At 42.9% G+C, this 21,728-nt stretch overlaps 1 protein-coding gene across 6 annotated transcripts in view; it reads left to right on the top strand.

The window, feature by feature from the left end:
- The window catches only part of DPY19L3 (dpy-19 like C-mannosyltransferase 3), a 59,924-nt gene that overhangs the window by 3,090 nt on the left and 35,106 nt on the right, over nt 1-21,728 (top strand). For 2 of the 6 annotated variants that reach the window (XR_008311338.1, XM_053271564.1), the window contains exons 2-7: nt 2,231-2,320; nt 5,022-5,175; nt 7,505-7,629; nt 18,366-18,456; nt 21,154-21,275; nt 21,477-21,622. Coding sequence is in view for 5 of the 6 variants with exons in the window: in XM_053271564.1 (XP_053127539.1) it covers nt 5,073-5,175; nt 7,505-7,629; nt 18,366-18,456; nt 21,154-21,275; nt 21,477-21,622 (587 nt within the window). In the remaining variant the exon portion in view is untranslated. Of the gene's footprint in view, nt 1-2,230; nt 2,403-2,438; nt 2,678-5,021; nt 5,176-7,504; nt 7,630-13,599; nt 13,619-18,365; nt 18,457-21,153; nt 21,276-21,476; nt 21,623-21,728 lie in introns of those variants that run through there. The other 4 variants (XM_053271566.1, XM_053271567.1, XM_053271568.1 and 1 more) reach the window with 4 other exon arrangements.

The following is a 21,728-nucleotide window of genomic DNA, read 5'->3' as shown; positions in this document are numbered from 1 at the left end:
ATACATGCAATACAGTATGTACGCACACACTGTACACATAAGTACAGAGCAAGAAATACTGTATAGTAAAACTGTAGGGTAAACAGGTCAAAAGGCCATGAAATGCAAGGCGTATCAGACTCCTGGGGCAGATATTTTATATATGTTTTAGTCGTGTCCACTTATTAGAACTTTTGGAAAGATGTGATAGCAATAGTTAATGAAATGACAGGCTATAATTAGGTAATTCTTTTTGTTTATACAAGAGAATTAGTATTGCAAACAGATGTAGACATGATCACTTATCTATTAACAGCAACAAGAAATCTGTATTGCAAATGGATGGGAAAAGGCAACACCTCCCACAAAACTAGACTGGTTAAAACCTATTTGGAACATAATATTTTTGATTAAATTTGCATATTATAAAACATTCCATGGACAGTAGATAAATTTGTGTCTAGATATTGTTCAATATTGGAATAAGAAGGTGCAAGATTCTATACACCCCATGAACTGTTTTTGATGCTATGGTTTTTTAATTGGATGTTTTTGATATTTCAAACAAAACTTAACTGAGAAATGCAAGAGGTGCATTCTGGTCCACGAAAACTTCTGCCTCAATAAGTCATTAAGGTGCGAAAAGACCCTTCAGTGCCATCCTATATTTATTCAGAAGTAAACCCTAATCCAATCCAGAATTTTCACTTGATCCAGTGAAATCAATCACTTCAATCGATCAGTCCAGAATTTTCACTCGAGGCACAAATGACCAGGCTCAAACTATCATACTTTGGACACATTATGCGAAGATCCAGCTCCCTTAAAAAGTCCATAATGCTGGGGAAAGTTGAAGGAAAGAAGAAGACGACGACCAGCAGCAAGGTGGATGGACTCGATTACAACAGCCATGAAGGCACCACTGAGAGACCTTAAAGGTCAAGTTGAAGACAGATCATCCTGGAGAGAATCTATCTATGTGGTTGCTAAGAGTTGACACCACTTGATGGCATTTAATCAATCAATCAATCAATCAATCAATCAAACCCTAATGTGTTCAAAGGGGTTTACTACCAGCAGAGTATGATTGGATTGAAGCCTGTTGCAACAGTTTTTGTTGCAACAGATAAGTAAAGCTCTCTCACTGTGTTCTGGAGATACATCCACCCCAACTGGTCCTATCCTGGCCTAGAAAAGGAATGTCTACCTGAATTCCTACCTTTTGTTTCTACCAACTGTTGAAGGCACAATAGCCTTCTGGGGGCAAAAATTCTTGGCAACCCATTTCTGATCATGTGCAGAAAGGGAAGATTAGCACTGATTTAGTTTCTGTTAACCATTCAAGGAATTTTTGAATGATTTCTCTAATTGGCTCCTTAAGATCCAGATCATGTTCTGCCCATACCTTACCTCACCCTTCTGCCTCACCTATGATTCTTTTAGTGCCCCATGAGCTTTCCCAGACAGCTTGGAGCGGGTTCTTTACCATGGGATTTCTGTGAGGCTTTACTGTGAGGTCAAAGTTATCCTAAAAAACCCTACACAAAAAGTGGATTTTTTTACCCCGGATATAAATCGGGCTGCAGGTTGCTGGTTCAAATTCCCACTGGTATGTTTCCTGGACTATGGGAAACACCTGTATTGGGCAGTAGTGATGTAGGAAGATGCTGAAAGGCATAATCTCATACTGTGCGGGAGATGGCAATGGTAAACCCCTCCTGTATTCTACCAAAGATAACCACAGGGCTCTGTGGGCGCCAAGCGTTTACACCAACTCGGTGGCACACTATACCATTACACTTGAAAAACCCGAAGTGTGTGTGAAGTGCTCCTTGATGGCTTGCAGAGACTTGGGGGTAAATCTGCCCGATATATGAACGCACCCTCTCCATTCCAGAGGAGATGTGAGCTAAAGGGCTTTAAAACCCTGTGTGAAAAACACCCATGTTTCTCCTTTTCCTCCACCTATTGGGACCCAAGCCCCTATGCCCCTTCTCTTCCCCACATTTCTGCCCCACTGTTATCTCAGTGTAGCCATAGCACCCATTCCTTTATGCTTATGTTTCCTGCATCACCTTGCATGCCATATTCACTCGCATACCTATGCCTCAGTCTGCTCAGCACATCACCCGCTCGACTGCACTGGCCCATCTCGTCTCCTAGTTTTTCTGATTAGATGGAGGAATAATGAGAAGTATTAACTGAGGACTTTTGTGTATGTTTATCTATCCCTGGCTTCCCATTTCAACAGGATTCTTCTGGGAAGATTTGAAGTAGGAAGGATCCTTCAGAGCATGGCCCAGCTGACTCCATCATGCAGCATTTCACAAACTCTTGGCAGGTGATGATCTGTAGTTGAGCCGGCTAAGTTGTTTTAAGTGTGAATAGCATTCCTCTCTAAGAGGGCTTTCCTGCCATTCAAGGTATTGCGAAACGTGCACCTCAGATATTCATAATCTTTAACTGAGAACCAAACTACTTGTGATGTTTGGAGCATTTGTAGCCTTGAAGGGCTCAGCTTTTCTTTAGCAAACCACAATTGGATCAGGATCCTGGCAGGGAGACTGGGACAGACGTCTACAAATCCATTTGCCAGCAGGCCAGTGGCAAGTGTCCTCAGCCCTCTGGGAAACAAGGTGCCCAGCATCACACAGATCTCCTCCTCAAAGGTCTCCTTTCCACCTCCATTTTTGGAAAGGTAAGAAACGGCAGGAATCCTTTCCAAGCAGTAGGAGAGGGCTCCCACTAGCTCTTACCCTCTCTGTAACCCAGTGCAAGTGAGAGAAGACCCACTTGTCTCCTAGGCCCTCTGCCTGCGTGCCAGGAAGGATTTAAGGGAAGAGAGAGGCTTGGTGGTGAGTACAAACAATGATTGGCCGGAGAAGTATGCTTAAATTTGTGGACACCTGGGCTGGGTTAAAGTCTCCCGACTCCCCTGCCATAACCCCAGTCAATGGGAGGGGGTGCTGATCTTCCTGCAATTAACTAAAGAAAAACTAAGTCTGTCAGAGTGAATAAGTAAATGTTGTAAGTATAACTGAAAAAAGAATATGAAAGGCAGTGATGTCTGTGCATCCTGAAAGAGCAATTGCCTTTAAAAAGTTACCAGAGTGGTTGTGGTGTTATAATTCTGTACTGGCACAGAAGACATCAACTAGCTGACTTGAAAGATTTGCCCTCTCTGTCTCACCATGGGTATATTTGATATGAAACCTTAATATTGCGTGATGCAAGAAAAATCCTTGTTTTACTTGTATTTATTAAAATGAACATTCAGTTTGTGTAAATAAAAGCAAATTACTGTATTGTATTCCCATCTGAACTAACTGCGGTTACAAAACTACCACATGGAAACGTATAAGGTTGAGTAGGTTTGTGCATCTTGTTAGTCTCCAAGACAGACAAAGCCTACAGCCGTTTATTGTGGTGAGGCCTGCCAGAACTCTCCCTTGACCCCCAATTTTTTGCAGTCCTTGCTCAAGCAGCAAAACTAGAGGGTTTCCCAAATCCCTGGTAGGTGTACTTAATTTAAACCCTGCTTTTGCATGCATAGGCCTCAGAGTGGGCTGTGTTCACTTTGGTTGTGTTTGCAAATGGGCAAGCCTGGGATAAGAATATTTTATTGTCACAAGAGCATTGGACCTGTGCTTTGCCTCTGCCCCCTACCCAGTGAATGTGAGCTAGACTTCGGACTGCAGAGCTGTTCCTTTCGTGAAGCTGAGAACATGCAGAACTAGTGCTCAATTGGTTTCTTCCAGTTTTAAATACATGAGCCAGCTGGGGTGGTCGGTACTACAATCGTCCCTCGCCAACCGTAGGTTTCCCAATCGCGGTTTTGAGTTGATCTGCAACTGGGAAATTGTGGCAGGTCTCACCAACTGCAAACTGAGTATCTGTGGTTTGGCAAGATTTTTTGGAAACGTGAGTGTTTGGGGGGATCATTTCTGGAGGTTCGGTGGTGATTTTGGGGGTCAGGGGGCCATTTCTGGGGGTCGGGTGATTTTCAAGGGTTTGGGCAGTTTTTTCCTACATTTGACCTTTTTTCCCTGGTCTTTTTGAGACCGTGATCCCCCTAACCCCCTGTCTCCCATTGGGTTTAATGCCTTGTCAACCGCGAATTCGCCATCCGCAAGGTTTTCTCGGAACGGAACCCTCACGGTTGGCAAGGGACGACTGTATTTTGGGGGAACGAATGCTCATTGTGATTTTTGACAGGTTCTGTACCCTTAGAGATGGAAAATAGAGGTTTCAGTTTTCAGTGTGTTCTTATGCTTTTATTGTCCTGACGATCGTGCAGTGGCCAAATATGCAGTGGTGTTTTAAAGCTTTAAAAAGTTTTAAGAAGACAAAAACTCCTATAAAATTGTATTGATGGTGTCAGAGAAATGGAAATTGCACAGAATGTCTTCCAAAGATTACTCCATGGAGAGAGTACCACAATTTGTTCATTGTTACCCTAACCCTAACCCTTCCTCCTGTGCAAAAATGACTGCAGTTCTGCCCTAATGGTTTGGGGATAAGGATAAAGAAGGGGTGATAACAGACAGAAAGCTGTAAGTGCAATCATGCTGTCACCTATTTTCCATCTCTAGGGAGATAGACATTGCCAAAAATCATTATGACTATTCATCCCCTGAGATGATATGATGGCCAGAATTTGTGGGCCTGGCTCCTTTTTTGCATAAGCATCTTTTCTGTCAGTAGCTCACTAAAATATTAGGCAGTATGCAAATATTAATACTTTTGGATAATGCAGTTTTCCCTTGACACCATCAAGGAATGAATTAAAACGATTATGTTTTACCCTACATCCTATGCACACTGACTGATCTGAAAGTCATCTGAAATGACACTCTGGCTTCTCTAAGTTGGATAATACATTATTTATTTTGCTATGTATTTATTTGCTAATTTGTGGGGGAAAGGTAAAAGATAATGAGATTGTTTATACTTCTGTGTCTTGCAAAACTAAAAAGATCATAAATATTTCTGCTGACTGCAAAGTATGTTTCTGTACATTTTACAAATATTGCTTTGTGTAGGTATATTTAGGAACCAGTTTGAAATATAATGCATGAATAACAGCTGGCACCATGACAGTTGTTAGACAGAGAAAGGGAACAAAAGCCACAGAAGTTCCAGAGGTGTGTCTGTCACAGGAGAAGAATTGGAAACTCAACGGAAAGCTTCTGCCTGGTAGGTCATCATTATTTTAAATATATAGTTCTAACCATCTTTTGTGTACTATACTCAATTGTGATTTTTTTAAAAGTAGAAAATGGCAGGAATATGTCTCTTTCAAACTGCAATATTTTGACACTGATGTTAAGCATGATTAGCACTAAGCAAGATTTCCACTGAACTGGTATTTGAAGTGAATTTAGAGGTAATTCACACAATCAAAAGCAGTCTTCTACCTGGGTTTGGGAGTTGTGTGTGCTTCCAGTTTTTGGTTGTGTAGAAGCAAGATAGGAGGAAAACCAGGGTAGCTTTTCCTCCTACCTTGCTTTCACACAGTCACTTCTACCCAGGTGCGTGGTGTAGTGGTTAGAGTGCTGGACTAGGACCGGGGAGACCCGAGTTCAAATCTCCATTCAGCCATGATACTAGCTGGGTAACTCTGGGCCAGTCACTTCTCTCTCAGCCTAGCCTACTTCACAGGGTTGTTGTGAAAGAGAAACTTTAGTACACCGCTCTGGGCTCCTTGGAGGAAGCGTGGGATATAAATGTAAAAATAATAATAATAACAACAACCACAACCTTGCTTCCACACAATTGAAAATTAGGAGCACACACAGTTCCCAAACCTGGTTGGAACACAGTTTTTGATTGTATGAATGACCTCAGTGTCTTCATATTTCCATGTGTTTCCAAGGATTGGGGTGTTTATTTAAAGGGCTATATTTTCATCAGTTCTTTGTGGGGTGTGTGTTTGTGCCTAAAAAATACTTAATGTGTCTATATTTGTAAATACATGTTAAGCATCCTGTCCTAAATTGAATAGCACATAAAATGTACATTTATATAAAGTGCACTGTACTAACAAGTCAAACAGAGCTCTAATGTTTTCAGTTCCACAATATTTCAGGGGGGGTGGTCTGGTGGTCCCTTTGTGTCACAAGTGGGAATATAGGAAAAGTAATTAATTTGAAACAAAGGCATCATACATGGAGAAGTAATTATTTAAACACAGCAAACCAGACTACATCTTCATTTAGCATTTTTTAAATTTACTACTTTCATAGCCTGCTCTTCCTCCATGGAGCCCAGAGCAGCATATATGATTATGTTTATCATATCATAAGGCCAGCGTGATGTAGTGGCTAGAGTGCTGGACTAGGACCGGGGAGACCCGAGTTCAAATCCCCATTCAGCCATGACATTAGCTGGGTGACTCTGGGCCAGTCACTTCTCTCTCAGCCTAACCTACTTCACAGGGTTGTTGTGGAAGAGAAACTCAAGTATGTAGTACACCGCTCTGGGCTCCTTGGAGGAAGAGCGGGATAGAAATGTAATAATAATAATAATATTATAATAATAATAATAATAATATTGACTGGCACCCAAACATTTGGCACAGTGGTGTGCTGACATCAGAAGTGCCTTTCAGAAGTTGAAGGAGAATAGCACTCCCATAATTGGTTCTTCTGCAAGCTGAAAGGGTCCTTCGCTAAGCGCCGCTCTTGAGGGAACCTCCAGAAATGGTACGTCACAGTGCCAGTGGTTTTGATGCCACACTACTACTGTCTGTTGTTCTGCTGTGCTCCCTTAAATTAGCACCATGGAAAGAGGATGAGTTGGATCCGAGGAACCATAAGCGGAACGATAGCTGCTAGTGCTTGCTTGCACAAAAGTTCAGACAGGACTAGTATGGACCACACTATGTTTCCATAGCAGTTCTCATGCTCTTGCCTGTGAGAATTGTTCTTGGGAAAACATTTTGATTTAGTTTCATTTTTCTCACTCAGGGTTATAATGCAAGATGCAAAGTGCCCCTTCTAGATGCAGAAGTGTATGCTTGGACCCAACCCTCTGACTTTAAGAACTACTTGAGACAATTTATTTATTTTTTAAAGAAGAAAACAGCAGCTTTTAGACTAACTAATATTTTAATGCATGAGCTTTCATGGGTTGTAACCCACTTTCTCAAATGCAGAGTGAAAGCAAGGGTAGTCAGTTGCCTGTATGTAACTGACCACCCACTCTCCATTTGAGGAAGTGGGTTATAACCCATAAAAGCTCATGCATTAAAATATTATTTAGTCTAAAAGCTGCTGCCTTATTCTTTTTCTGATCTATATAATTGACTAACACAGCATATCACATTTATTTGCACTTCAATTCATGGGACTTGTTAATGACTGAACAATCCAAAACACATCAGTTTTCCTCGAGCATTTTAAAATCTGCTCTCTGTTGATGCATACATTGTAGCTAGCATTTGGCAGTCTATACCGCAGTCCATTTCAGACATGTTGGTGGAATTTATCCGGTGATAAATATTTACTGGAACAATTTTCTGTAGGTGGAAAATTGTGGAAGAAACTTTCACTCATCATTGGTGGAATCATTGGCATTTCCTTGGGAATTCTCACTTCTGCTTATGTTGCTACGCTACATGAGAACGATCTGTGGTTTTCCAACATCCAGGTAACAGAATGGCTATAATTGTATCATGGCTTTCCGAAGGCATAGTTCACAATATAGATGACTCTGTGTCCGTTTTACCTGTGGCTTTGCCAAACCATTTTTTACAGCAAAATGTTTCCAAAACTCCGATAGCCTCACTTTTTTCTGCATTGTTTATCCTTTACCATAGCGGTTTTCAAATGGGGGTTGAAGGCCCTTGTGGCTGAGTATGATGGGAGTTGTAGTCCAACCACATGGTGGGGGCGGATCCAAGGTTAGGAATTCCTGCTGCGCCACACCACTGTTCTTAACAAGTCCTCCTGAGGACTACTTAGAAAGTCGAAGTAGCAAACACATCTGATGTATAATTTTGTAGGTTATATATATGCAGCATAGTTGTGTATGATAAAGAATCAGTATTATTCAGGCTGGATAATAACTGGGTAACCAGCAGTATATATGAGGGGTGGGGAGTAGCCCAGTAGTAGAGCATCTGTTTTGCATGCAGAAGGTCCCAGGTTCAATCCCTGACATCTCCAGGTAGGGCTGGATAAGACTCCTGCCTGAAACCTCGGAGAAGCTGCTGCCCGTCAGTGTAGACAATACTGAGCTGGGTGGACCAAAGGTCTGACTTGGTTTAAAGTATCTTCCTATGTTCTCTTTAATCCAGTTGCCTAATTGAGGGTGGGGTGGGGGGCTAAAGCTTTAATTTCCCCTCCAAATAAGGGCCATTCTAGATGTTACTTGTATTTATTTATATTAAAATGTGTGTGCTGCTTTTCAGCCAATAAATGTTTCCAAAGTGTCTCTCAACAACAATAAAATATTGCTGAGTGAGTATGCAATTTGTTACAGTACACACAATGCATCTTTTGTACTAATAAAGCAAATAGTGAGTCTCTAATAGCAAACAGGTACATGCAGGCAAGATTCCAGTGGATCTCATTCTATGATGCCAGCAGATTTGGATCACATCCTGCACCAATGGAATTCATTATGTGGTACATTGAAGTGTTTTCATCTAACGATGCCGTGTTAATAGCATCTCTTTTATCTTTAACTCTCCATTAAGAAACATTCAGTTGCAATATATTGCCAGCTCATTCAGGATAAATCAGGGCCAGGGCGTGATAGAAAATCTGCCAAGAAGAGAGAAAATTTGAGTCAGTAACTCAGTGCATTGAACATAGATTCTTTCTAGGGAGAAAAAGTCAATTATTTATACAGGATAGAGAGCTTTTTATGAACCTGCCTTTTGCTTGTTCAGGCTCTTGCCAGCCTGCAAGGCTTAGATATGAATAGGTATAAGGGAACAATATCCCTTCAGTTCGGTATAAGGGAACAATATCGCCCGTGAGCAATTTTCTTAGATTTATAATCTGTCCTGTTCCTGAGCCCTTGCATTGGAAACAAAGTGCGGATTCACACATAACAGCAGCAAGTAAGTAGGAGGGATCCGCCGGTTCCCAGCAAGTGTGTGTTCCCAGTACTGCTGCTCCTCCTTCTGTGTTGTGTAGACCCTCCACTCCTGGGTGGAGAATGTCAGGTTGCTTCCACCACCCAGCATTTGAAGATGTGCAGAGAATGTCAGGCGACAGAGGGCATCCAACATTTTCTGTCTGGCATCGGCAAGTTGCGAACAGATGTTTTTTCCAGTACTTACTTGCTGACATTGAGGCTATTCCCGCAACCAGGTGAAACCGGGCGAAGGGAGCCTAGCCTGGTCGTGTGCTGCAACGGGAGGCCTGCGACTCCTGGCAGCAAGCCTCCCTAAATGCCCCTCCCCTGAAACAAGGTTAGCGGACCGAGCGCTCCACGAACCCCGTTTATTGGATCGTGTGTTGCTGCAGCACGGCTCTGCACTGGCGACTCATGAGGAGTCCCCCTACCGGGAGGCTACAACAGGCCCCCGATCTCCACCACCCCAGTCAATCGTGTGGGCGGCTGATCCAAACTGTGTGCTTGTCTCTGGGGAGAGTGGGTCAAGCCCGCTCTCCCTGCAAACCCCCTGTAGGCTCTCCACACTGCTCGTGTGGAGAGCCTTACTATGTGTGAACCTTCCCTAAGGCTCCCAACCTGTGCACACTTAACTGTAAGTACCATTTAATTCAGCAGGACGTACCTCTTGGTATACATGCCTGAGACTGTGCTTTAAGACTCTGAGGTAGTGATTTTCTATTGGTCAAGCTGGGAACTGAACCAGTTTCCCAGGTCTGGATATAACTTTGTAGCTGTATAATGCATTACTTCCATTCTAATGAAGTCTCCTTTCCGTATTTGACCAGCCACTGCATATGAACATGGCACTTGCTTCCTCCATCAATTTCTAATAAACCCTTATCAGAATAAATGGATTGGGGATTAACCAGCTAAGAGTGCTTCTAGCATGCTATGCAACCTTGGTCATTTTAATACAGATATCTATTTTGAGTATTCACTTGTTTATTTGAAAAGATTTGCTGCCTGATTAATTGGGTTACATTTTAAAGGCAGTGTTCTTTTTCTGGTGTATTTGGGCTTTTATTAAGCAAACAAAATCTAGAAAGGCAAAATATTGTCTTTAATAACTGACCCTATCCACCCCCAACACAGTATCTCCGGTGACTGTTGCTGGTGTCTATCTTACGTTTCTTTTTAGATTGTGAGCCCTTCGGAGAAAGGGATCCATCTTATATTTATCTTTATTTATTTGTTTGTTTGTTCTCTGTGTAAACCGCTTTGGAAACTCTTGTTGAAAAGCGGTATATAAATATTTGTTGTTGTTGTTAGTGTATTACACTGAGTTGTTTTGAAAAATTAAATCCAGCTTTATCTGGTCTAGTTCCCAAATTCTTCACTGATATAAGACAATCTGGAAGAATTTTGTAGTTCAGTAGCATATATCTGTTAGTCTTGTTCCCTAGTTCAGAAGCTATTGACTTTTGCAGACTGTCCCAAGCACTTAATTGTTAGCAGCTTGTACAGAAAAGACTCTCGTGAACAGAAGAAGAATATTAATTATCGTAGTATCTTTTGACACAGTTCTGTTTTGTTTCAAAAAATATCTTTGTATGTTGTCTTGTTTTTCTATAAGTTCTAATTTTCAGGCTGTTCTGGGCGTGAAATTTACAGTGACATTGAAACCAGCTTCACACATGCATGTCCTACTTGATGACTCCAGGTGATGACATTCATGTCCGAATCAGCCATCCCAGACAATACCACAGAATTCATACTGCCTCATATAGTATCCGTTCATATATTCAGCCACCAGGTAGCAATTGCACAGCCATAAGTGAAGCACAATAAAGTGACACACAACGACAGCTATCAGTATTTATATATCACTTTTCAAACTTCTCAAAGTGGTTTAAATAGAAACATCAATAATGGATAAGTAAGATCCCTGTCCCAAAAGGACTCGCAGTCCAAAAAGAAACATAAAGGTGGACACCAGCGACAGCCACTGGAGAGATGCTGCACTGGGGTTGGATAGGGACAGTTGCTCTCCCCCCATTTAATATGAAACGAATCACCACATTAATGTATTCATGAATTATATAAGTATACAAATACATATGTGAATTTGCCCAGAGACATGTATTTCCTATCCTTTCACCACACTAGGGAGAATGCAAATACAGAAGAACCTCGTTATTCACAGTTCCGCTTATCTGTGGGGTGTCTCATAGACACCCTTTTTCAGTATCTGCTGATATGAAGAGGTTAAAACCCATATATCCATGGTTTCTAGAGGGCTGGAAGTGACTGCAGAGGTCACTTCCGGCTGCCATTTTGTGTCTCATAGCCCAAGAAGAGACGAGGAGCCATTTTGTGGTTTGTTTGTTTTAAAAAACGGACTTTCCCCCATGGTTTTTTGCGGTTTGGGGAGGCATTTTGCCTTTTTGTAGGGCATTCCTGGGCACATTGGGGACCCACAGAACATACCACAGTACATTCTGGGCCATTTTGGCACTTAAAATGTTTTCCCCCTCTAGCCTGGAACCTAACCCCCTTTCCCCCATAACCCTAATGCATCGTTACTCAGAGTTTCTTGCGGCAGTAGGTGAGGAACATAACCCCCGTGAGTAATGAGGTTCTCCTGTAATGACTTACAGAGAGCCAGTGTGGTGTAGTGGTTAGAGTGTTGGACTAAGAGCAGGGAAACCTCAATTCAAATCCCCATTCAGCCATGAAAATTGCTGGGTGCTTCTGGGCCAGCCATGTATTTCTTCGCCTAACCTACCTCACAGGTTCTTGTGAGGATAGACATAACCTCGTACACTGCTCTGGGCTCCTTGGAGGAAAAGTGAGATATAAATGTAAAAATATTTTCTGGCGTTTGACAGGTATAGAAATAGAAGCAGTTTGTTTTATTTTTCAATTTATATTCCACTTTTTATCCAAGATTGAGCCTCAAAGCAGCTTACAGTTAAAAACCTATCCCCAAAAGTGCAATAAATTAGGGATATGTGGAGTGTTGTCCCTGGCTGTTGACATCGTCCAGTCTCTTCTCTCCAGAGGGAATGAGTGGAAGGAGGTGCAAGTGGACTCGGGGATTGGCTGATGGCAAAGATACCAACCTACAAAAGCAGTCTTTTTAGTGATCTGTAGTCTTCTCTATTTGATAGTTCTCCTTGTAGTTTGATTTCCATTGTAATCACGACATAGTTTAGGGTGCAGCTGATCACATGATGACTGAAGATGGTTTTATACTTCTTGAGATATCTGATAATTTGTAGAATTAACTTTTAACTCCCAATAAAACGTGTTTGGATGTGTGTTTATGTGCTGATCTTAAACATCTTATTTAATGGGGGCGGGGTCAACACTACACATAGAGAATATACAATGTTATCTAGGATCCTCTGATCACTGTATCGTCGTGAAACTCTAGGAAAAGAATGAATTGATATAGAATGGGAAGCGGGTTGTGAATGCGGAAAGCAGATGTTATCCTAGTATGAAGCAGATGTAGAACAGTAGTGTTTGCCTCGTAAAGTATGGCATTTGGTTGGAAACAGCTGGTGTCAGGCTTACATATTAATTACGTTGAATGCATTTTTGCTAATTAGATCCCCCCGCTCCTACCATGCCCCAGCCCTCCAACATGAATTCCAAAATGTTTTGGAAATTCTAATTGGTATTACATGGACGTGATCCCCCCACCCACTTTGTATTTTATTGTAATTACATTTATATCTTCCTCTTTCTCCCAGGAACTCAGGAAAGTATACATGGTTCTCTGTTTTAACATCACAACACCACTGTGAGTTAGGTTAGTTGAGAGCGAGTGATTGGCCGAGGTCACTCAGTGAGCTTCATGGCTGAGTGGCGCTTTGCACCCAGATCCGATACTTGCACCTCTCTACAATACAGGTTTTTCATACTGGTGCAATTAACATAGACATGTCAGCAGTATTGATCTCTCATTGCAAATTGGTGTTTTTAAAAATTTGTTTATTTGCAACAGTTATCTCTCTCTTCCCACCCATTAGAGCAAGGGCTTTGGCCATTGTGGCTGGGGCTGATGGGCACTGAAGTCCAGCATCTGGGGACCCACGTTTGAGAAGCCTTGTATCAAAGGGGGTATTGCCCCTGCTAACTGGGTAAAGAGGCACCTTTTTAAAGTGATGATTCTCTTTATTTAGCAGGGGAAGAGCAACTGGCCCTATCCAACCCTAGCTCAACATCCATCCAGTGGCTGTTGCTGGTGTCTTATGGGTTGTTGTTTTTTTTAGATTGTGAGCCCTTTGGGGACAGGGAGCCATTTTGTTTATTTATGTATGTCTGTGTGAACCACTGTGGGAACTTTTGTTGAAAAGCGGTATATCAATATTCTTTGTATTCGTATTACCAAGGCAGCTAACAATATAGCATGGAAACAGTTTTCCCATAAGGCATCAATAAAATAGTAAACAGGAAGAAGAGAGAAGACAGAAATCCAAGACACTAAAATATCCAGTTCTGGAGCTAAAAAGCAATACAAGGCATAAAGGCTAACAAGTCGATAAAAAGCCAGGTGGAAAAGGTATGTTTTTACTGCCCGTTTAAAAGCTGGCAGTGATGGGGCCTCCTGGGGTTCTGCAGTCTGGGTGCCACTAACCAAAAGGCCCTGGTTAAGCTTAGAATGCTGCTTTCAGCATTTCAGGTGGTGGTTTAGTCTGCTTCCACTGTACTTGAATCACTGGGTATGCTACAGAAGATAAGGCATAGCGGCGGGCTGATATTTCTCTTTCTGCATTGGTTTGTCTCCGGAAGTGTGCTTAATTCTGATTCAGATAGTGAGAATTTGGCTATATTCCGAACAGAGTATTGTGTTCCAAAATTAAGAGGTCAGGAAATGGCATGGTAGCGCACATGTTCTGGTTGCTGGTATCAATCAATCTTTTATTATGGCCAGTGACCAGGAAACAAACAATATAATACCAGCAATGAACTAAAATGGTAACTAGGTTAAGTTAACCAACTCTTGACAAATTTTACAGCTTATAAAACAAAATTGAGCAACATTTAAAGAAAGGAAATCATTCTGGTCAGACAGTAAATACTGAAGGTAAGAACAGCCCAGCAGGATCAGGCCCAAGGCCTATAGTCCAGCATCCTGTTTCACACAGTGACCTACCAGATGCCTCTGAGAAGCCCAGAGGCAAAACAGGTAAAATAAATCTGAATGGCTCGGAAAATTAACTTTAAAAGGAGTAATAAAATGAGTTTGAATATCCTTAGAGAAAATACAATATAAAAGGATATGAACTGTTGTCAAACCACAACATTGAGTGGTTGCTGGTATAAATTGCTTCAATAAAGCTTTAGAGAAATTCAGAGAGCAGGTGTTTGCAACCTTTTTTAAACAAGTGTACCCCTTTTATCTCAAAGCTTCAGATAAGGTATTCCTCCCCCCCACCCCCGTGTGTGTGTATTCCAAGAATTGTGATCTCTTAGTTGTGAGCCATGTAAATTTTGTTGCAGTTAATAAGAAATCATTTCACAAGTAAAGTGAATCTACTCTGGAATCAGGCAAAAAAGAAAGAAAAGAATCACAGACACAAATCCACCCCTAACTCTATGCTGTAGATTCCTTCCTTCTTCCACACTCTGGAGCCTGGTGGTTAGGGTTAGCTACCAGGCATACCCTGGTGGCTAATCCAGGCCAAGGATAAGGTACAGCTTCCCCTTGGCCTGGCTCAACAAGATTTCCTTCTTCCTCTCCTTATGATGGGCTGGTTAGGTTCTCAGGTTCTGCCCACCCTTCAGCTTGACTGACAGGCTAAGCGGCAAAGGAAATGCTGACTGATGCCCAGCGAGGGAAGGATGCTGCCTGACACTCCTCCCCGACCTGGAGAGGACTCACAGTCTTGGCTAGCAAGACAAATCCTTTGATCAAGAGCCATTGGCAAAGTGAATCAGGAGGGCACCACTTACTCCCTGTGAGGCTTCAAAGTACTCCCAGGGTTTCATGTACCTTGGCTGAAAATCCCTGGCATGGAGGACAGATTTCCAAGTTTATCTTTCTTTATATTTGAATAGCAAACCTTTTTCTTTTTAATTTGGGAGCACATGTCTGCTCCTGCACACATTTTTGGAATTTGAATTTGGACATCTAAGTATATCAGATATAGTTTTGTCACTGGATTTCCAATCGGAGATCTGTTAAATTTTTAATATTAAGGTCAATGAGAACATGGGAAAAAATGTAAATCAGAAATGTCTGGGCAGAGGGCTCTGAAATTGGGCACACAAGTAACACAGGATGACAGAACTCTGTGTTTAATTTGAAGCAAATTGGCCCATCCGTTGATTATGAATGCATTTTTGAAAAATAAGAATTCTAACAAGTGCTCTAAACAGCTTGTTTCATGGTATAAAGCTGCAAAACGTTCAGGAGTGCATACTCCCCATTTGGACATCATTCCAGACTTATTTGGAGGAACCCACCCTTTCCCTCCCTGTTATAGGGGAACAGTACCCCTACGTTTCTGCTTCCCATTTCATACTTCTGTGAGAATGATTTTAAACGCTGCACAGAAGTAGTACAAGTTTTCAGGACTCTGTGTATTTAATTTGGAGTAAATTGGTCCATCTTCTGATTTTTAATGATTTTTTTTTTTTTTACTCATGCCTAAATTGGACTAACAGAGAATCCCAGTAGAAAAGTGTGTACACACCTGAGAATCCAAGTGACATTCTTGTCCCATTTGAGAATCCACTATTTGCTTTTCAGATGGGTTAAAATAAAAAACTGTTTCGGCTTGCAGCGGCAAGACAACAGGAGGGTGGGCAGGCAGATGGCAGTTGGTGGAGCCGGACTGGCAAAGCAGTCAGAGGCACATTGGCTTGGCCCAGGCCTGCAGACTTACAGATGGCGAACTTGCCAGAGAGATGGCAGAGGATGGATGGCAGGCAGGCAGGCAGGCAGATGGTGACTCAGAGGCGCTTTGGCTTGGAACTTGCCAAGCCAAAACGGGGACAGCTTTGAACCCTAAGAGTTGAACAGCTGTGCCCCAGGTGGGCAGATAACAGTTGGTAGATGTTGGCCCAGGCTGGCAGAGGACGGCAGATGGTGGAGTTGGCAGTTGGTGGAAGCAGAGCTCAGTTCAGAGAAAGCGGCAGAACTGAAGCTAGCAAATGGAAAGGCGATGCCTAGGTAGCTGGGCACACACGTTCAACTCCAGCATGGCAGGAAGATTGGCTTGGGGCTGCCCCACTGGCATGTTGATTAGCCCATGTATGCTCAGAGTCTAAGCATGGTGTGCTCCTGAACTAAACCCTGTTCAAGGAACTAAACCCTGACAAGGTAGAGTTGAGCTTAGGAAAAAGGCAGCGGCAGAATTGAAGCAAACAAAATACTAATGCGTGGGTGAGCACACATATTCAATTCTGACATGGCAGGAAGATGGGCTTGTGACCGCCCCACTGGCATGCAGGTTGGCCTGGGTGTGTTCGGAGTCCAACTGAAGGAGAGGCCTGTGCTGCAAAACAGATAAAGAAAAAAATAATCGTAAAATTCAAAAATCTTAATGAAATTAAACACCACCACCCCACAAAAAAAGGGCGAGGGAGAAGCAGCAAGAGTGAGTGGGGAGAAACTTGCTCACTCCATGGGCAGCTTGGGGAATTCCACCTCTGGGTGGTGTACTCTTAGGAACACCAACTGCTCTACCGAACCAGGATCCAGGCAGGTGTGATGGGATGTTACCATGGGACCTGTCATGGAAAACATCCGCTTGCTAGAAACACTGGAAGGTGGACAGGACAGGTGTTCCCGGCATCCATGGCCAGATCCTGCCACAGCTGACTATGTGTGACCCAGTAAACCAGGGGATCACAGGTCTCCTCCTCCACTGCTTCCGGCAGGTAGAGTTGGACTTCAGCCTCAATGCTACCTGTTCCCATAACGTTATGAAGGAATTTGAAATCTGATTTTTCACTGTATTTTGGATATATTTGAATGCTGTGGGCGCCATCTTAATAATTCTGGCATTCCAATAGGAATTACCCTATTACCCTATATCATATCACAATTCATTCAGACATTTCAGCAGAAAAGCCTACTAGATTGCATGTCTTGATTGATTGATTGATTGATTGATTGATTGTATGATTGCCAAGCATCTCTGATAGATTTGAACTGTGCAATCCTGAAATTCAAAGCTTAGATCTCTGCTGGTTTATCAGCTCACTAAGCATCCTTGAGTCATCATTCAGCCTCAGTTGCCCATTGGGGAAAAGATAAACAAACTGGAAAAGATAACCATTGCCTGCACTAGACCAGTGTTGTAAAGACTGAAGTGAAAGAGAGTGGTTTGCTTATTAAATGTGTTGTAGAAACTTCTAATTGTTATCATCCTAATAATGTAGAAGAGCCAGTAAATCCCCCACCACCAAATAAATTAGTTCCTGGCCAGAAGTTCAGCCACAAAATCAAAATGTGAGTCCTCTCCATTGGTTGTGTCCCCTGCCCAAAGAACAAAACTCTCACTTACTAAAAGTGTAAAGTAAAATGTGTAACACTTATTGCATCACATTCAGTTTAAGGGAGGCAGTGTGCAGACACAAAATAGATTGTGACATCAAATGATAACAGACAGGCATGGGCAACCAAAATGATGGACCCCAATTCTTCATCAAGGTATACTTTTTATAACCCCACCATACTGGAATCAAATATCATATTTAGTAATGTGTTTGATTCCTCACTGTGATTGGCTTATCCCAACCAGGTAGTTCTTCCTTGTACCCAAGCCCGTTTCATGTGTATTGGTCCACCTCATCCTTATTACCTCCTCCTTCAAGCACTTACTCTGTTTTTCCATGGAACTCGTGTCCAACTCCTGTGGTTTGTAGCCAGTGTAGAGCACCTCATACTGCGCCGGGAGGAGGCAGTGGTAAACCCCTCCTGTATTCTACCAAAGACAGCCACAGGGCTCTGTGGGCACTAGGAGTCGACACCGACTCAACAGCACAATTTACCTTTAGAGCTCACCACAACTCCTTCTTTATCAGGGGAACCCCCTGCTCTGTGGTTGGGCGTTCCTGCTGCAGTTAGATACCGCCACCCAGTCAAGTGGAAAGAGTTCTTCAACAGGGCCTTGGCACACCTTGTATGCTGATTCCTTTCAGCCCATCATACTTTATTAACATATATTGATTAAGCTATAACTCAGATTTTTCTTCACTAACTACACTCTGCTGACTTTGTTATACAGGTCATACTCAAGAAGACCAGCATCAGCTTAAGTTTCTTCTTGCATCTTAAATGGCTTGTTTCCTTACAGGAGGTAGAGCGGGAGATATCATTCAGGACAGAATGTGGCCTGTATTACTCTTATTACAAGCAGATGCTGCAAGCGCCATCTATTCAACTAGGTATTGTTATAATAGTTTGAAACTATTTTAGCCTTTAATTTTCTGAACTGCATTGTCTCTTGGAAGCCTGATTCTTCTGCGGTTAAGGGTAGTGCTAGATTACCAACTCCCCCTTTCAGATTGTATTAGGAGTCCACGTATTAATTCCCAGACCACAAACAATTCTTTGTTGTGCATGTTAGTGCCCATGTTGCCTGAGTGTGTTTGTCATTTCCTAGATGAATGGGATTCTGTCCAGCTCTTTAAAACTAATAGCTGACATCCAGACTAATGGCTGTACTAACTAACTAGTTCTGGCATGTCAGGAGCTTGTTTGCCAGACTAGTGTTGCAAGTCGATGGGGAGGAAAGCTGGTCTTGTAGTAGCGATCATGAACTGTGGTAGTGAGCATGAATGTTGCCAAGCAGGATATGCCTTGGTTTGCATTTGGATGGGAGACTCCATGTGAGTGCTGTAAGATATTCTTCTTAGGGGATGGGAACATAGCTCAGTAGAAGAGCACCTGCATGCTTGTATGCACAAGGAGCCAGGTATATGTTCTAGATACAGGTTTCTAGTCAAAGAAATTAGATAGCACATGATGGGAAAGACCTTTTGCATGGGATTCCGAAGAGCCATTCGCTTAGAGTAGACAATACTGGGCTAGTCAGATCATAGCTCAGTGGGAGAGCATATTCTGCTTGGCATGCAGAAGGTCCCAGGTTCACTCCCTGCTAGTGTTCCAGGGTGCGCTTGAGGTACTCCTCCTCCTGTGAAACCTCTTCCTCGGTCCATATATGTTGCAAGAAATGATGCAAAGCTATCCGGTATCCTTGTTGTACAGGTGCAATGCTTGCAAGCTAGAGATTGAGCAATGCTGAGCACGTGCTGAGCGATGTGGCCTTCTTGCATGAGTGCATCTTTGGTCTTTGCTCTAGCGCAGTGTTAGCAAGTGGGAATATTGCTGCTGTCTTAGACTTTATTTTCCAGGTTGTTTTGATTTCTCAAAAGTGGACTGAGATCCTCCTAATCACTTCACTTTCAATAAAAAAAGGACTGAGTTCTGTATTAAGAGTACAGAATGGACATATTTCATCCCCATCCATCCTCAGAACCTTTTATCAGTTGCTGTTCTTTAACAATTATGAGTCGTATCAAAATAACGTTAATCTTGATTCAGTCCCCTTGAAATTAAAGATACTTCAGTTAGTCATTGACTTCAGTGCTGCTTATTCATGACTAACTTTATTTGGATACCAGCCTATGTTTTTCAAATATGAATTGTGTCATTGTCACCCACCTTAAATGTCAGGCAGAAAGGCAAAATATAAACAAATACTGTTGGTTAGAAGGCTGTTCATAGGGTGACCCAAGTTTGACGCCAAGAAAATGAATTCTGTTCTCAGAATAAGTGATGCAATACAAAATCAGCTCGGAACATTTATCTAGAGTAGATTTTGTATTGTAACATAGTACTGTTAGTCTTTGACTGCACATTACACACAGACTGAAGAGACGTAGAGACCCATAGAGGTTGTTCACACGACCTTCAAGTCAGGCAGGGAGGGTAGGGTGTGGGAAGGCAGGATAGCACCTACCTTCCCCCCAATCTCTGGTCCTCTTTTGGCTGCATGACTTGTGCACCCACACAAGCCGCTCTCCCACACAAGCTGCATAGCCGTCTGGAGGCCGGGAAAACACAGTCCAGCCTTCATTAACCCCTAAATCCACCATGTGTGGTACACTGACGGATTCTCCCTCAGCTGGGCGCTCTAGGTGCCCCGCTCTGTGTCTGCTCGGGCAGACACATGACCCAGGGGGAAGGGCATACTCGCTCCTTTCTACCCAGGTACAATCTGGGGTAAAACCCTGGGCTACCCAAAGAGGGAGTGCCGGAATCACCCACGATCCCAGCACTTCACACAAGCAGCCCTACCCAGGTATAACTGCACAAGCCTAGGTAGTAGGGCTGCTCATGAGAACAGCCTCCTAGTGTTTATTATGGAGATACCTTATCTGTTCTTAAAGATCTATAAGGAGGCTATTCTCACGGTCAGCTAAAATCGGGCTAGGGGAGCCTAGCCCAATTTTAGCCGATGGTGAGGAGCACCAGGCTTGCAGGCGAGCCTGGTTGCCGCAAAGCGGGTAACCCGCTTGCGAAGCCCTCCCCTAAGCCCAGGTTAGCAGAGCGAGTGCTCTGCTAACCTGGGCTCTACGATCGTGTGTTGCCGCGGCGCGCCTCCACGCCGCAGCAACTCACAAGGAGACCCGTGACTGGGAGGCTAAAAAGCAGCCTCCCAGCTCGGCGGTCTCTCCAGCACGCTCTGCGCACTCGCGCAGAGCATGCTGGAACTTCCGGGGCCGTGCGGCCCCCGATCCCCGCAGCCCCCACCGGCTCTGTGACAGAGCCAGCAGTCGTGTGGGTGGATGATCCGGCCACCCATGGCTGCAGCAGGGGTCGTCTGCAGAGAGAGCAGGCTAAGCCCGCTCTCCCCGCAAACCCGGTTATGGCGGGTCTCGCTGATCGTGAGACCCACCTCACTGCGTCCTTAATGTAGCAAAAGCAGTGGATGTTAAAACAGTCTTTTTTAATAGTAGTATTAAAATGTCTTTTAATTGTCGTATTGTGTAATAGAATTATTTTGGCTTCTACTTTCTACAAATTTGGCATGTCCTCTAAAATGTGGTATGTCCTCAATTTACTTCTTTATCATACAGGTTTACATGGTTTGATTTATGACAATAAAACTGAGTCCATGAGGACAATTAACATACTTGAAAGAATGAATGTTTACCAGGAAGTATTTCTCGGCGTTCTGTACAGGATTTTTCATATTAAGGTAAGTGTTAAATTATTATGCATTTGTGACCAAAGCATAGTGACTTGAAACCCCATGTCAGGATAGTGTGATCCTTGTTTACACGTATTGCTTAAATTCACCAGACTTCGTTTGCAGCCGTTTCTTATGAACGGTTGATTTTCTGCTAAAATCTGCAGGCAATGTATATTTATTTAACTCCTTTCATATATCCTTTCACAGACGTTTTTAGAGCCTGTTTATTTTTACATCTACACATTGTTTGGCCTTCAGGCAGTCTACGTGGCTGCTCTCTATGTCACCAGCTGGCTGCTCAGTGGAACTTGGCTGTCAGGTGTACTCGCTGCCTTCTGGTATATTACAAACAGGTGAGGCTGATTTCTTTCTTAAAATAAGCTCATTTTTGACACGTTGTAGAAGAGAATGTGCTAACATTTTTATAGGCAGATAAAGACTATATGCACTAGCAAAAGA

The sequence above is a fragment of the Hemicordylus capensis genome, chromosome 9 (assembly GCF_027244095.1).
Source record: "Hemicordylus capensis ecotype Gifberg chromosome 9, rHemCap1.1.pri, whole genome shotgun sequence".
Lineage (NCBI taxonomy): Eukaryota > Metazoa > Chordata > Lepidosauria > Squamata > Cordylidae > Hemicordylus > Hemicordylus capensis.
This window is presented reverse-complemented; position numbering and strand designations above follow the sequence as displayed.